Genomic DNA, 14,385 nt, shown 5'->3' with positions numbered 1-14,385 from the left:
ACTGTTATTTTAAAATGTGCTGCCCTAAATAGCTGACACTTTCTTGTAATAGCATACTCATCTCCATCAACTTCTATTTGCAATAAGGCAGTAGTTGCTATGTGTATATTTGGTTGAAAAAAAAAAAAAAAGACTGCATGCAATATGGATATATTTTGCTGGTTCACTGATGAAAGTATCTTTTGAAGTCTTGGAGAGCTTTAATAAATCAGATCTAGTGTGTATTAAAAGTTGCAGCAAATCATATAGACCCTCACCTCATGCAACCTGCAAAGAAATGCCCATTTCTCCAAAAAGAAGTAAACAAAAAGCCTTCTCAAGTCTTTAGGCCAGTCACACGAGAGGAGTAAATGTTAAGCATATTTAAAATGCAACTCCAGCCTAAACTTTATTTTACAAAAAGATCCCTGATGTGCTGCAAAGGCATAAGAAAAAAATAAAAAGTCTTGCGTCAATATTCACCTTGAATCAGTGTCCATTCCCAACACTTCTAAACCACAAAATGTTCCCAATCTGGATAAAACTATGACCAGTGTGACATCTCAGATGGCCAAGGACCCCGAATGAAGAATGTCATGGCCATGTTAGCTAAAAAATTTACAATTACAAGCAGCAAAACATAAGGCTTGACAAAGGATTTACACAGATAGAGAAAATATTTAATTCTTTTTGACATTCTTAGACCAAAGAAAAACAAAAGATCTTTCAAGTGTGTTTAAGTTTCTGAAAAAAATAACACATAATGGGGATTTAACATATGTACTTTGTAACATAAGTACTTTCCTGGCATAGATTGACTGTGAAGGAGAGATAGACAAAACTGCACAACATTATTAAAATGATGTCATAAGGGATATGTATACAGTTGTCCGATTATACATTATACATAACTTTACACATTTGCTCAGTTTCTTCCATGTCTCATAAGCTGTTGTGGATCTTTAGAATAACAGTTGTCATGACTGCAGTCTCTTACAAGTCACCAAATGGCAAAATGTAGAAATAACATTCCACAAAAAGTTGTAATGCTTTACACAAACATGTAACAACAATATATCAAGGCTTGCAAACTATACTATAAGCATTAGACTCTCCATGAAGTAGTAGTAAAATGAAGAACACAAACATGCATACATTTGGTTACGTATTCCACAGAACATGAAACATGGTAACACATACATGTTTTTACATATATCAAAGAAAAAGTGGCATACAGTAATATACTGTTCAATATATATTAAAAAAAAAACTGACAGAATTCATGTGGCATGTTACAGACACCCCTAGTTATGCAATCATCTGCCTATGCGTGACAGCTACTGTACATAAGTTTTGCAAGTCATAGCTGTTTGCTATATACAATATAAACAAGGGGAAATGATTTTTTTTTTTTTTTACAAGTGGAAGGCCAATGCTGTAAACCCAGTTATCATTGTACATGAGGTGATGTAAGGACTGTAAAAGCAGCATTTTGCAGAAGTCTTTATGTTTGTCTTCTTGTGGCATTTCAAGGGTTAGCAGCACAACGATTTACTTTCAGCTGTCAAGGGCTCCCTTTCAAGTTGTACGCTGCTGACATCATTCTCTTCTACAGGGAAATCCTTGGAATTTTGAAGAATGTTTTCAACCAAACATCGAGCTGCGTCATCAATGTTAACGTTGTCCTGCAATGAAGTGGGGTATGAGTTATCAAACAAAAGGTACACAAACGTTCAAAAACAGTAAACACAAGTTAAAATATATATGGTAATAATAAACATTTATTTTTAACATTTTTACAATTAAAAAGGCAGAAACACTTCAAGGACAATTTACTTTTTATCAGACTGCCTCATTTGTGCCCTTACGTTTACCAAAGGTCAACACATAAAATGCATGAATTCAGTGCTACAGGGTTTGTTTGGGTAAATGGCTTTAGCACGGTCTATGATTTCTCCATACCCACAGCCATCAGACAGAGACAATAAAGGAGCACAGAATGGCAAATATACTATTCTGAGTGTGTGGGCTATCAGGAAATGTTGTCAATTGTAGTAGGCAAGTTCTCAGTGTCAGATTGACAGCAATAAATGATGAGACTCATTCTTCTCATTCGGAGTCTTGACATTAAAATCAATACAGGAATCCAACATAAGGCACCTTTCCACCATTATCATTCTGCTGTTGTGTCACTGCCAGTTTCATCTTGGGTTCTAACATCTGTAAAGTTCTACTTCTACTTGAAAAATAAGGGCCCTCTCCCATTTGTAGGTTGCAGGAATGCATATATTGTGTGGGTTGTCGCACCACATATCCCATGTGTTGGTGTATTGCTGTGTTATTTATTTTTATTATTAGGTTGCCCTAACAAAGCGTATAGGCATTTTACAAGTTACAATACTCTATATAAAACTGGATGTATGTGTGTATGTTTCACCATCACTCGAAAACGGATAGGAGACAAATGGAGACATTTCAACCAAACTTGCTATACATATGACTCAGACTCATGTGAGTGTATCAGTCATCTTTGTACAGCGCTGTGCTTTATGTCAGAGCTATATTCGGATGTATGTATGTGTGTATGTATGTATGTCATCACTAGGAAACGCATGAAGACATTTCAACCAAACGTTGATGTTCCACCATCACCAGGAAACGCATCGACACATTTCAACCAAACTGCTAGATATATGACTCATGTGAGTGCACCGCTGATCTTTGTGCAGTGCTGTGGTATATGTTAGAGGTATATTTGCATGTAGGTGTCTATGTATTGCTCAGTGACACTGTGCCTTTTGCATAACACTATAGCTTTTTTTGATTCCTTCTCCTGTACAATATAAAAGATTGCAATAAATAAATACCCGGGCAACGCCAGGTTATCGGCTGATATATATATATATATATATATATATATATATATACACACATATACACACATATATAACTACAGAGTATTATGTATATGTGTTGCCCCTCACCACCCTGCATAAGCAGCTGTTTGCTCTCCATGTCCTATAAAGGTTCAGACACCTCTTGGGCTACAGGTATAATTACCCTCGTTTACCCCTACATTGTCTGGGATACCAATGTCAAACCTCGAAAATGTAAGTTATTTCCATATTCTTACATGTATCATTTATTGCTCACTGACACATCAGTTACATTATTGTATTTTATTCATATTTATGTATTGGAAGTACCCTTTATGTATCTTTATGACCATAAATACACTTTGCATATATTAATTTATACCCTACTAGTGGCAATCACTATTTGACACATTATGCTATCCTTTAACACTAGTGGAAATACAATGACGTTTGTATAGCGATGCTTGTTATACAGACATCCATACCACCATATATTTATATGGTTAATCCTGTCTCTACTCCCTTATCTTTTTATCTAATTACAATTGATTTTTGTAATTACATTATCAATATCTGATATTTATGAGGTTTGCAACCACTTAGTTTGTTACTATGTCTGTTTGTGATTTCAGTTGTGTCAAATACTTGAATATCCTTATGTCATATGTTTAATACAAATATTTATGTATGCTCCATATAACATATTTAGACCGCATGCACAGCTACCCCTGAAAGCCTCTGCCAGGTAAAATGCGTCGGGTCCACTAGCTGCGCGAAAATTACTACCTTTGTAACAGGACTCGCGGTAGATACACATCTGATTGGCCCCTGAACTGGTTGAGATGTATGATGTTATGCTCCTATTGTATGTATTCTATGAGAGATGATCACTAAATAGAAATTGTTTATTTGCCTAAAATAAAACCCACTGTCTCATGTCTTTCTAATGTATACAGAGTATTGTAACTTGTAAAAAAAAAATGGGTGTGTACTTCATCCATTTCAAACTCATGCTTTAATTACATTATTGCAATCTCCTCTTTAATTACAATCCACCCAACAAGAACCAGGAGCCTTAACACTAATTACAGGTTTAGAAATTCAGTTCTACTCTGGGAATCTTTTTTTATAGTGCCAATTATTCAACGTTGTCAATGTATGCAGTGTCCATTCAATATTTATTACTGCACAAATAGGTATGTAGTGTTAATACTAAGTCAGCTCTCCTTGATCTACTTTTATATGATGCAGAGTTTCTAGTTATCATCAAGGTTATTGTAGGTTTGCCTCTGGACCCTGCCAACAGTCAGAATAAATTCAATAACACATTGGAGCCAGTTACATAACACAAACAATATACCAACAACAACAAAAATGCACAAGCAAATGGATACAGATTTTAAAAAAAGACCATTTAGAAAGTCTAAATAATCTCTTTTGGTTTGTAATATTGTTGTAGCTTGGATAGGCATATGTATGCATGGTTAATTTTCTGTATTATCAACAGAAGTGTAAGGGTGCAAGCCCCTCATTATGGCCAATCAATCCTCTAGTGGGACTCAACAGATATACCCACTTCACCAACTTTGTATAAAATCCAGGACCTACCTTACCTACTGCCATACAATGCAAAACGTACCTTAGCCACTGCCTTACCATGCAGTAGTGGTGACCGGTGGTATTCTAGCAGGTTACCATGCCAACACGCAGATTAAACATGGCAAAAGAGATGTTTGCCAATTTATCAAATGCCTAAAACCCACTAAAGGAGAAGTTTTCTAGCACTGTTGTTGTCTTGCACAGAAACTTGGTTGGTAAAGGAAGTGAAAACACATAAATTGTGCTTCTTCCTCACAGATGCTTCCAAAATGCATTTTCAACATTTAAAAAGCCTGTGTCAGGCAGTATCCATTTAAGTCTATAGAAGAAGTTCAGTAATCAACCAACCCTGTATTGGGCATCTTATCGCCAACCAAAAACCACTTCAAAACCACCTGACATATGCCTGCAAAAAAGTCCTTTCAACCAATCTCATTTGAATCAATAGAGGGTTTGGCATTTTTTCAGCAGTAAACTACTAAAAACAAAAAACTACTTTTAAACCTGGACATTAAAAAAAAACAATAGGCAATGCTTTGTTTTTGTAAGGCAGAACTACTCTATGACCTTCTTATAAAAATATGTTGCAGCACTTTATTCTAAGTTTATCTATATTTATAGTTTTCTCATACTCTCCCTAAAAAGTTGCACAAAGACCTCTTGATGTTGCCAGGGGAGTTTGTAGCTTCCTGTAATGCTGTGGCAGCGATGTTGCACGGATTGTGATATCAGAATTGCTAGAGTTGCCATTCTTTTTTTGTAGGCTGTGGCAGCTTCCAGTGCACCGGGGTGAATGAAATGTTGCAGAAATGTAATTGCTACTTCAAAGGTGGTAGGATTCTGTACTTTTTCTGTACTTACATTTGGAATTGAGCAACGAAGGTTTAGAAGATATTTAAATCTTCAGTCCCTGCATATATTTTTATTGGGTTTATTCTCACTTCCAGTCGCAGACGTTGGGAAAGTAAGGAGAAATCTCTAGAAAAGTATCACAGAAAGCAATACCAATCTGACAGCTGTACCAATTCTACTATGCTAAAATAAAAGCTTTTTTTTCATTTATTTTTTTTCTTATTGCCGAGATATTTTTTTTCTTAGTGACCCCTGTAAGTAGAACAAATGGAAAAAATGAACTATCCAGTCTCTAAAAAGAGATTACCAAACCTTTACAATACTATTTTAAACAAAAGAGTTACTATTATTAAACAGGATTTTTATAGCACCAACATACTACGCAGCCCTGTACATTAAATAGGGAGAACTATTAACTGATGATCAGGTAAAATATTGCCACTTTATGTTCTTCTTTTGTTTTTCCGTTTATAACCTTGCATTCAAGAAAGGACAATCAGACGTTTTTGTATGGTACAAATCAAAAATTGATGCAGGGCTCAAAAACAGGACGATTAGAACTCCAAGGATTAAAAAAGTGATGTTACCTTTGCAGAGGTTTCAAACCATGCAACAAAACCATTTTCTTTACAGAAATGATCCATCTGTGAAGGACTCTGCATACTGTTCTCCTTCTTCTGATCACACTTGTTGGCAAGAAGAATAGCAGGTATGGGTCCACCACTTGGAAGAAAAACTTTGCTATCCAGGTCAGATTTCCACTTAGTAATGGCGTCAAATGTTGATGCTCTGGTAACATCAAATACCACAAAGGCACCCACAGCTTCTTTGTAGTATACTCTGGTCATATTTCCAAACCGCTCTTGACCTGAAAGAAAAATAAAAAAATCTTCTTAGAATCTTTTGCCCTAGTTTCAGAAACTTCCCAAAATAGTGAACAAATACTAAAGTCTCAAATATTATATCAGTCAGTGAGATTTGACTTTTATGCACATCCCATGATACTAAACACTAGACATAAAACTATGCCAATCAAAATTCTGAAAGTATAGCGATTCATTGGCTCAGTTTCAAGTTTATTGCAAGTCAAATTTTCTGCATCCTATTGACCTTCTCTGTACAAGGGAGAGCCCAAGACAGTAAAGAAGCATACAGGAAAAAGACTACAGGCATAGTAAAGCTGTAGCTGTAGACAAGCAACAGGAGACAGAGACTGGAGACGGCTATAGAAAGTCCTGAACATGGGATTTTAGCCAGAAATCATAATAAATAAACTCTAATTTATCACTAATAAATAACTCACTGCCACTGCTTTGACTTTTGGATTGAAACAGCCATGGCCTTTTTATTGGCTTAATAAGCATTACTTTTGTTACCAAACAAATATATGTTTACTTACTACTTTTAATTAACCAACTAACGATGCAAACGTAGCCATCACAGCTCAAAAACCTAAATACCATTCTCATAAGGTCCTCTTCAAAAGGCAATGACAAAAAGAGGGAGTGTGGGAAGAAGCTGCGTGATCTCTCATCTAACGGATGCCAACGACTCTTTTCACTTTTCTTTATAGGTTCTGTTGCCCATGTGCTGTAACTGTTGGAGAAGGAGGGCGCTTTATTCTTGTTGACCTGCCATTCGTGGCAAGTACTGTGTAATAAATAAAAGTGAAGCTCAGAGTATCTGTAACATAAGGGAGCAATGCAAATGCCATACCCTTGATGGAATAATCCCATGTAGGAAGATAGACATTTGTTACGCTCCCTTATCATTCCACTTCATCCACTGCAGACACAGCAAAAGAAGTTTGGATTGGATAGCTAAAGAACAGCAGCTCACTGTGATTTATCATATTAAATGGGTGTTCCATCAGTCAAGAATAAGAAGAAATAGGAAAAAAAAAAAAAGACCAGACCGCACTTAAAGTGGAAACAGCAGCACCACAACCTCACCACCAGTCTTAATACGGCCTAAATACAGACAAATTAAACGTCATGTTTGTGGGTGTACGGTGACAATTGCATTGCTTCCTTTTACTAAAAATAATTGGAGCAGAAAGCCATTACATCAAAATGTATAAACATTTCCAAATTATTGTCAAAGAAAAATATTTTAAAAATGTCTGCAATTCTAGACAATACTTAGAAGTTAAGCAGCAAGTTTTAATCCATTTAGTGCATGGCTTGGAAGCACTGATTACAAGAGGTTAAGATAAATCCTTTGCTGTGATAATCCTCTACTTAATAGAACAAGAGTCATTTTCTTCCTATAAAACCCAATTAAATGCATAAAAAATGTGAGGATAAAATATTTATATTTGAGCTGTGGAACAAGGCTCCTTTCACAAGTTAGATGTATAGCGCGTTCACTTATATTTTCTGTGTGAATAGAGAATGGCAAATGTATCTGAAAGGTAACAAAAGATGGGTAAATATATTTATTGTAATTGAAAGGTATTGGGTAGGTGGGATGGACAAATGTAATAAAAAGGTAAACATAGCAACTGTTCATTCTGAACAAATGCTTTTGTCCTTTGTGCTTTAACTTAGCACTAGTATGTGTGAAGGAAGTATGCTATATTTACTATACGGCGAAAGGCAAGTATGATGAATCAGGTACACATTGGCCGCTTACTAATGTACATAGGAGGGGACTACTATTGACTGGTTGTTATTACCCACTAGCTATTAGTAATGTGTTCTCTGTGCACCCTAGTAATCAATGTGTACAGTAAATACCATTCAAATAAACAAGCAATTTTGTTGAATATATTTAAATTATTCCAGAATAATACTTTATATTGTCCTTTTATGATGATTTTGCTCATGCAGGAAAGTAAGAATCTGCCCAAAGTTAACATCAAAGACAGGTTATTCTCCTTGTCCTGCATCTGGACAGAATTCCCCTGTGCATGTCTTAGTACACCCAAGCAAAAAAAAATTGCCTCAAAAGTAGAAGACCATGTGGTCTCAAGTCAATATTAACTACTACTGAAAATAAGGTCAAGCTAAAGAGAAGTGCCACAAACTAATAGTGTGTGTTTAAAGTAAAGCTCACAAGAAAGGAGCAAGCTGGTGGCTAGCAAAAACTGGAAGACATTCTGAATGTGTATGTAGAATAGAAGGTCGCTGGCCACCACCAATCAAACCAGTTCCAAAACACACACTGCACATGGTTTGAATATACACAAAGGCATTTATATCCTTGATGAATATATGTAACATTCAGCATATATTTAACTTAATTAAACATTAGTTAAACCTTTTCACAGTCTAGTGCAGGGGTGGGCAAACTTTTTTAGTCAGGGGCCACAATCTGCAAAAAAATTTGCCAGAAGGGCTGGGTCAATGGTAGAGTGAGCGGGGTTATGTCATGATGACACCCCTGAATGGGACATCATGATGGCATAACCCCGCCCACTTCCCCATCGCAGATCTGAGCCTGAGATGGGAGAGTGGGCGGGCTGTCACTGCACACAACCCGCCCACTCTCTCTTCGCAGGCTCAGATCCGGGAACGTATTTCGCGTATTTTCACTCGGAGTGGCACTGGCCAGAGCCGCGGAACACCCAAAGGGCCAGAGAAACATCCCCATTGGGCCGTATAGGACCCGTGGGTCGTAGTTTGCCCATGCCTGGTCTAGTGTATCTCAACTAGAGTTTCTCCAGAGGTTGCAAGGGGTTCCTTGAGCTATGAGCAATTTGCAATTCCCATGTGTTACTTCTGACACCAATGAGCTTTATGGCTATCTGTAAGGGAGACATTCTTACAACTGGCCAGCAATGTAAGGTATTCTTCCCAGGAACACAGGGAGCTGTGGAAATGGTAATTATAGCAGGGGCTCCCTGAAGACAAAAGCTTTATTAGGGGTTCCCCCAGGTTATAAAAGTCAAGAAACACTGGTCTAGACAAAATAGGTGAACTCTCTTGAAGACATTGAAGGAGCTGCAATGGGATTGAATGTGTAACAACCAAGTCTTTAAACTAGTAGGTATGATCCCTGTACTAATTTATAAAGCACCATATAAATCCTATTTAATAATAATAAAAGGATAATATTAAAAAGCAAACAATTTCATAATTAAAATGTATTTAATACACTCTAGTGCTAATTATTGCCAGAATAGAAAGCAGAATCATAGAATCTCCACAAATGAAATGATGTTACCTTATGAAACTTAAGAGGATAACCTACCTGTATTGTTATTCCCATCACACACATATCACGAAACATCCCGCCATTTATATTCTGCTCTTCACTAAAGAAATAACACCAGTAATGATTAGGCAAACAAGTCCTGTCAATTTTTTTAGTTCTTGTGCACTTTTGCTCTGGTACCTTCATTAAGCTTGAAATAGAACTTTAGACAAATACTGGATTACCAAAATATCTGCAGTTTATTTTTTTTTACTCAATATATAGATACTGAATATATGCATTTATTATTGCTAAATGTTCTTTTTCCTCATGAAAAGCATTCCTTTTACTATGCACTGCAGTAAAAAGGGGGGGGGGGGGCACTCTCTCAAAACAAAATGATTTAAGCCTGCACACAGGACATGTATCTACCTCTTTTTCAAGAAATATATCAATATGTAGAACATTGATTTAACTGATTAGATAGCAGCTGAAATGACTATCTGAATGAATAATTTCTGTGATCCCTCCTACTTCATTTACACCTGAACCATAGCTAATAATAGAGGTAAGTATAAATAATCACAGATCTTCTTACTTACAGAGAAAAGATGCTATTTATGGTGTTCATAACCAACATTCAGTTAGGTTAATATGGTCATCTTACCTATTGCAAATGTTATAATTTGTAAACACGTTTAAACATCTTAAAAAAAATCCTTTGTGTATTACAAAAACAAAAAAAAACTTTGGATACAGCTGGAATAACCGTGTTCTCCACAGCCCCTATTAGTCAGGCACATCACCAAGCAATTTCCAGTAACCACCCGGCTGTTTTTGGGTGTTTACTGAAAAGTTGGGCCACCCGCCTACAGCTTTTAGCACCCAGCCTAAAAAAAATTCTGGGGGGGAACACTGGGGTAGAATAAAACCTTGTCAGTTTTTTTTTTTTTTTTTTTATGATCACACCACACAACAATAGGAGAAAATATCGCTAAAAGAAAGGAAAATGCCCTGCCCTATTGTATACTTTCAGCTTTATTCCTGTTCAGGTAACAGATCAAAATTTTGCTCATCTCTAACTGTACGAATGTCTTGTTATTCTTAGACTGGTATTGTTTTACCCCTTTAATATTTTTTTTCTTTCTATATTGGTCTTTTGTTTTTATAAGTTTTATGTAAATGTTTTTTTTTTTAAACTGAGTTTTTAATTGAAATTTTCACTTGTATCATAAGTCTTTCAAAAAAGAAATATTGAACTCTAATGTAGTATTTCGTTAATTTTTAGCCCCAGTGACAATGGTCATCAGGACAAAGAGTATAAAATCCCACTTATCGGTACACAGAGAACATCAAAAACCTCACAAGGTTTCTAATTCCCAAGTATTGTTTGAAATAAAAAATCTGAAACAATATTCTATAATAAACTGAGTAGGATAACCCACTGTAACTATCAGGTTTTAGAAATGTCTGTATTCTTTTAGCTAAGCCCTGTAAAAAATGACAGGGATCTCAAAGTAGTTTATTGTTGATCCCCAGATATCACTGAAATGTCATCTTGCACAGTAACCTTCAAGGGTTAAATGCCCATTTGGTTCAGAGGCGAGTTGAAATACTTCCCATATTCTTCACTCCCACAGGTTTCCTTCTCCCCATACTCAAGATCCCCTAAAGTTGCTCCTTTTCTCTGCACAGCTGTCTTGCATGGTAAAAGAGGACTTCAAGGGCACTCTTCCTAGTCAAAATACACCTTGCAATAGGGCAGTACGGCAAGGTACATTTCTAGAGATACCCTCAGAGTATCCACAGGAAAATCATGTTTAAAGGTGTGCAACTTTATTTTAATACTGGTTAATACTGGGGTGCCTGCTGTGCTTAGTGGGTGCACAACTAACCCCTATCTCATTACTGTATTCTGTAGTATATTCTGTAGTGAAAAGGAGCACCACAGGGGACAGATTTAATATTTAAAAAAATTTGCTTTGGGCAAAGCAAAGAAAGGTTAGAGTATAGCCGCATACACACGTCCATCTTTCATGATCCTTTCCAACGACTAAGCACTGCACGATGCATGAACGAGTACAGCACCACTCAGCTCTATGCAGAGGGGAGGTGAAGAAAGATGGAGCGGCACCCTGCTGCGCACTCTCCCCCTTCCCTTGCATTTGGATCGTTCGTCGTCCATCCGCCAGGACAGTCATTCGGACCATGTGCGCTGTACTCACGCCAGATTCTCGCCCGATATCAAGCCTGGGCCATTATCGGGCGAGAACCATTGGACGTGTGTTTATGTAGCCTTAATCTGGCTTTACTGCCATCTGTGTGGCTACAGGGGAGATTTCACTTAACATCTTGTAAGGACTAGAAATAATCAGTAATCTGATAATAAAAAATGGAAACAGAAAAAAAAAAAGACACTTTCAGGAAAGTGGTGAATATTTAGAATTTCTAATGACCTGTGTTTCTGTCCTCCGTAACAACACACCCTTTTATTATGGCTGTAATAAAACATTTGGGAGACCAAGACAAGATTACACTGTGTGGGCTCCAACATACATCATACCCACATGGCCAGGTAATGGTTACCTATACTATTACATTGTTAAGTTTACATTTTTTAAGAATTGTCTGCAAATAAAAAAAGAGATCAAATAACTTTTTCTGCTAACTATACATGTAAACAAGGTATAAAGCGTACCTGTAGTAGATCTTAATAGATGAATGCGGTGTTATATCCTCTAACAGTAGTGTGTAATTAAAGTTTAGTAGGTGCCTATTACCATCAAAACATTTTTCTTCCTCTGACAAAAACAGGACAGCTACAGTAGATTTTGATTACTCTGATTGAATGCATGAAGTTTATGATCTACACTTTCCTCTCTTTGCTCATTTAGCCACTACGAATCTTTACAAAAGATTGTTACTAGATTTATAACTAGTTTTGAGAAAATAATTCGGAAAAGATTCTCAACTTTTTCCAAATGAAATTTTTACACATACAATGATGCAGATGCGAAGACCCACTAGAACACGGATAGATGCACGATTATACAAAGCGCACTGACACCAATTATTATTGTAATCACTGACACGAATATTCACTCCAGCTTTCTTTTTGAGCCAATTTATTCTACAGGCACGCCACAAAAATACTGTTATTTTGCAGCCCTCTGGACAGGACTTGACCTGTGATCTATATGCTAGAGATAGGAAGCCTTCTAAAGCGGCAACATTTTTGAAGTCAGCTCCCCAATTTTTCCAACATTTAAAGAAATCACTAACGGAAAGTATCCACATATATACAGCCAACATGTGAACCTGGTTAAAAAAGTGGAACAGAAATTGTTTTACCAACTTCCAATTTCACCTCTCTGCTGGAAGATAGATAAGAGACAACTAAAACAAACATTAGGTATAGCATAAACAACAAAGAGCAACAAACGTGCTATCATGTAACATGTAAATCTAACATTTCAACATGAATTATCAATTATATGTAATATATAATGTGAGTCTGCACACCTAATAGATTGGGGACTAATAGTGTTATTTGGAATGTGTAGAAGCAATTACAGGTAGTCCCCGAGTTAAGGACATCCGACCTAGGGACCACTACAGCTTGATAGGGGGAGGTGTGCATGACTTGCAGAAGAAATGCTTAACACAGCTGAGACTGAGCTCTTCTGCCACATCTTGTAACTCTTTAATGACCAATACAAACTCTCCAGTTGCTCCAGTAGTTAATGAATGTCTAGGCTTTGGGTTTGTTTATGATGAACAACCTTCCAGTGAGGATTTTATACTGTAACTGACACAACGCTGCCTAATATGTTGAGACAAACATCTGTCCTAATTGCATTTATTAAAATAATGTACCAGTTCCGACTTACATACAAACTCAACTTAAGAACAAACCTACAGTCCCCATCTCATATGTAACCCGGGAACTATCTGTATCCCTAATACAGCATGAACCTATTGCCAAATCCCTATCCTACTTTCCATTTATCTCTCAATAAAATTCGGACACATGAACGCATCAAATCCTCCAACAAGTCCCAATTTAAAAGTTCAGGAGCAGACCAATCTGTGCCTTATGAAATGATTTAAAAAAGTATATTATGAATGCCTCTCACATAATCACAAAACACTTCTTATTTCCTCCCTGGAAGGTTAAAAATTAATATAGGGCCACTGCATAAAACACACATGGTGGCTACTCTAAGGTGCCATGCCCCCAGATCTCCCTCTGGAGTATTTGTACCGGTAGCTTTGTGTATAGGTAATCTCCCACAAGTAGGCCTGCCGGTGCAGCCATCAGCTAGGACGGAACAATGTCATGTGATGGAACTGCTGAGCCTCCTGCAGGTTTTTTATTTCCAAAGTTCATACTTGCATAGGAATCTAAGAGGCTTCAGAAGCTGATCCTGCTGCTTAAGGCAGAAGTAAGCTTTGATGCCCATAACCCTGATCACCTTAAATATAACTATCTGGTAGGACTATTAGGCAATCATGTTGATTATACTGCACACGTTATCAAAGCAAACTAGCCCCCACCTTCATACAGGAAACAATGCAGCCACAGATTTGAAATCACAGCCAGCTTGAGTTTGTGTTCATTCCCTGTTAACAAAAAGTATTTTCACTTCAAACAAGTTATATTGGACCCAAGCTTATTTGCAGAACCCTACAATAGTTCTTTACGTTTCAAAGTCGTAACTTTTAAATTAGGAAGTAAATATTACCCAAGTTAATCATTGCAACACAAACCGTTGTCTTACTTGGGGTCACTGGACGTCTATGTTTATTATGATAGAAACTATGACAGACAACACGAAATGGAAAGACATGCATACTATAACACAGATTTCTACTGCAGGGAATATGCTATAAGCAGAGAAGTTATCTTACATTTTTTGGAAAACATAAATCTCTTTAAGAT

General features: G+C 36.8%; 1 protein-coding gene across 2 annotated transcripts in view; it reads right to left on the bottom strand.

Moving 5' to 3' along the window:
- Nucleotides 1-637: 637 nt before the first annotated feature.
- Nucleotides 638-14,385, bottom strand: part of RAB32 (RAB32, member RAS oncogene family) — a 32,745-nt gene continuing 18,997 nt past the window's right edge. For both annotated transcript variants that reach the window (XM_072409288.1, XM_072409286.1), the window contains exons 2-3: nt 5,894-6,174; nt 638-1,664 (exon numbers count right to left, since the gene is read on the bottom strand). In XM_072409288.1, the coding sequence (XP_072265389.1) occupies nt 1,515-1,664; nt 5,894-6,174 (431 nt within the window). In that variant the 3' untranslated portion in view covers nt 638-1,514. The remainder of the gene's footprint in view (nt 1,665-5,893; nt 6,175-14,385) is intronic.

This window comes from Pyxicephalus adspersus, chromosome 4 (genome assembly GCF_032062135.1).
Source record: "Pyxicephalus adspersus chromosome 4, UCB_Pads_2.0, whole genome shotgun sequence".
Lineage (NCBI taxonomy): Eukaryota > Metazoa > Chordata > Amphibia > Anura > Pyxicephalidae > Pyxicephalus > Pyxicephalus adspersus.
This window is presented reverse-complemented; position numbering and strand designations above follow the sequence as displayed.